Below are 1710 nucleotides of genomic sequence, written 5' to 3'. Positions count from 1 at the left end.
GGCCGTGGGCGAGGGGCCTTGCGCCGGCTCCCACGCCGTCCCGCAAAGCCTGCCGCCACTTCTCGGAGGGACTGGGATGTGCGGAGGTTAACTAAAGCCGTTAATTGTCCGCAGGACGAAAGCAAGAAAACAAAACAAAGGCGTCTGGGGCCAGAGAAAGCTCGAGAAAGTGATCGAGACATGTACCTGAGTGAGACAGATGGGAGAATACATCATGACTTCGCCTTAAAACGCACTTTCCCGGAGATGCCCAAGAAAATCTTCAAGAAGCAAGAATTTCATCTATTCATTTTACAGTCATCTGAGCCCCGCGATGCGATCAATCAGGACGGGGCTCTGCGCTGGATCACCGCAACTTCACAACAAACCCAGTCCTCCTTAAATAGCCAAAGATTCAAGTTCACTCGGCGTGCTAGATTTCCCGGGGTGAAATCCAATCTACACTTTTAACCCTCTTGCAGTCCGAGCGCGCTGGCCGTGCTCGCCGAGGCCGCTGCCGCCGCCGCCGCCGCCGGTGTTAGCTGCTTTTCGCCTGGGTTTGGGGATTTGTTTTCTGTTTTGCAGTTGTTGTTGTTGTTGTTGTTGTTGGGGGTTTGGGGTGCGCGAAGGTTCGGTGTGGGTTGGATTGGGGTGGTGGTGGATGGTGAAATGCTTTTTTCAAAAAAAAGGCGGGGAGGGGGGCGCAGGAGGGCGGGCGGCTGGGAGAGCGAGGAGAATGTGTCACCGCGCTGGGAAAGTTCAAGGTTACAGCCCCGAACACTGCGGCAGGATCGCGGAGTGGTGATCGCAGGCTAAACTTTGCCGCGAGCCGACCATGTGTGTGCGCGAGGGGGAACGTGAGCGAGTGCGCGCGGGTGGCGGGGCGCGCGCGGGAGAGGGCCGGGTGGGGGCGGGGTGGATGGGGGAGAAGGGAGAGGCCTGGATGAGGGAGGGGGCGCGAGCGCAGATCTCCCGGGCGGAAGAGTCTTGCGGAGCGCGGTCCCGGCTGCAGCCGCCGCCGCCCGCGCCGGCTCCTCAGTGCCCGCCCGCCGGCCGGCCCGCCCGCCTCGCCCCACGTCTGACCCGGCCGAGCGAGGAGGCGGCTGCTGCTGTTGCTGCTGCTGCCCACAGCCCAGGGGGATCGAAAGGATCTCCAGAAAAATCCCAAACGATAAATCCCGCTCTCCCGCTCGGCTCCAAACTCCTCTCTTTTCTGCTCTGGGCTCTTTTTTCCCCTCCCTCTCTTGCTTTCTCTCGTTGCAAAACTTGGAAGTTGAAAAATTCACCGGTTCCACCCTCTGGACCCCGCTCGAGCTCTCTCCAAATCAGACTTAAGGATTGTTTTATTATTTAATTACACAATCATCGCTTTACTCCTCCTCCTGCAAACGCGCATTCCTTTTGCACCAGCCTCTCCACACCCCCCGCCCCCCCACCTTCCTCCTCCTCCTCCTGCTTCTCTCTTGCTCTCTCCACACACACCCCCACTTGTTAAAGGTATCATACCGGTGCAACGCTACTATGACTTTTTTTCCCCAAAAAAATATAATCAGCCACCCTTCCTATGCCACCACACATATACACACACCCCAACACCCGCCCTAGGAGAGGTATTTCGGCGCTCGCTGAGGACTCTTTAAGCCGCGGGAACATCCTAGTGGGAGAAGGACTGAACCGGTCTGGGCCCGAGAAAGAAACGAATGGAAAATTCCCTCACACCCAGGCCGCCCC

General features: G+C 58.2%; 1 protein-coding gene across 9 annotated transcripts in view; it reads right to left on the bottom strand.

Annotated features, from left to right (window-relative positions):
• The window catches only part of Nfib (nuclear factor I B), a 232832-nt gene that overhangs the window by 224412 nt on the left and 6710 nt on the right, over positions 1-1710 (bottom strand). For 2 of the 9 annotated variants that reach the window (XR_007340890.1, XM_048783957.1), the window contains exon 1: positions 187-1339. The exons of 1 other annotated variant lie outside the window; for it this stretch is intronic. Coding sequence is in view for 7 of the 8 variants with exons in the window: in XM_048783957.1 (XP_048639914.1) it covers positions 187-216 (30 nt within the window). In the remaining variant the exon portion in view is untranslated. Of the gene's footprint in view, positions 1-186; positions 1352-1710 lie in introns of those variants that run through there. 6 more of the 9 variants (XM_015502588.2, XM_015502589.2, XM_015502590.2 and 3 more) reach the window with 6 other exon arrangements.

This window comes from Marmota marmota, unplaced genomic scaffold, assembly GCF_001458135.2.
Source record: "Marmota marmota marmota unplaced genomic scaffold, marMar, whole genome shotgun sequence".
NCBI lineage: Eukaryota > Metazoa > Chordata > Mammalia > Rodentia > Sciuridae > Marmota > Marmota marmota.
This window is presented reverse-complemented; position numbering and strand designations above follow the sequence as displayed.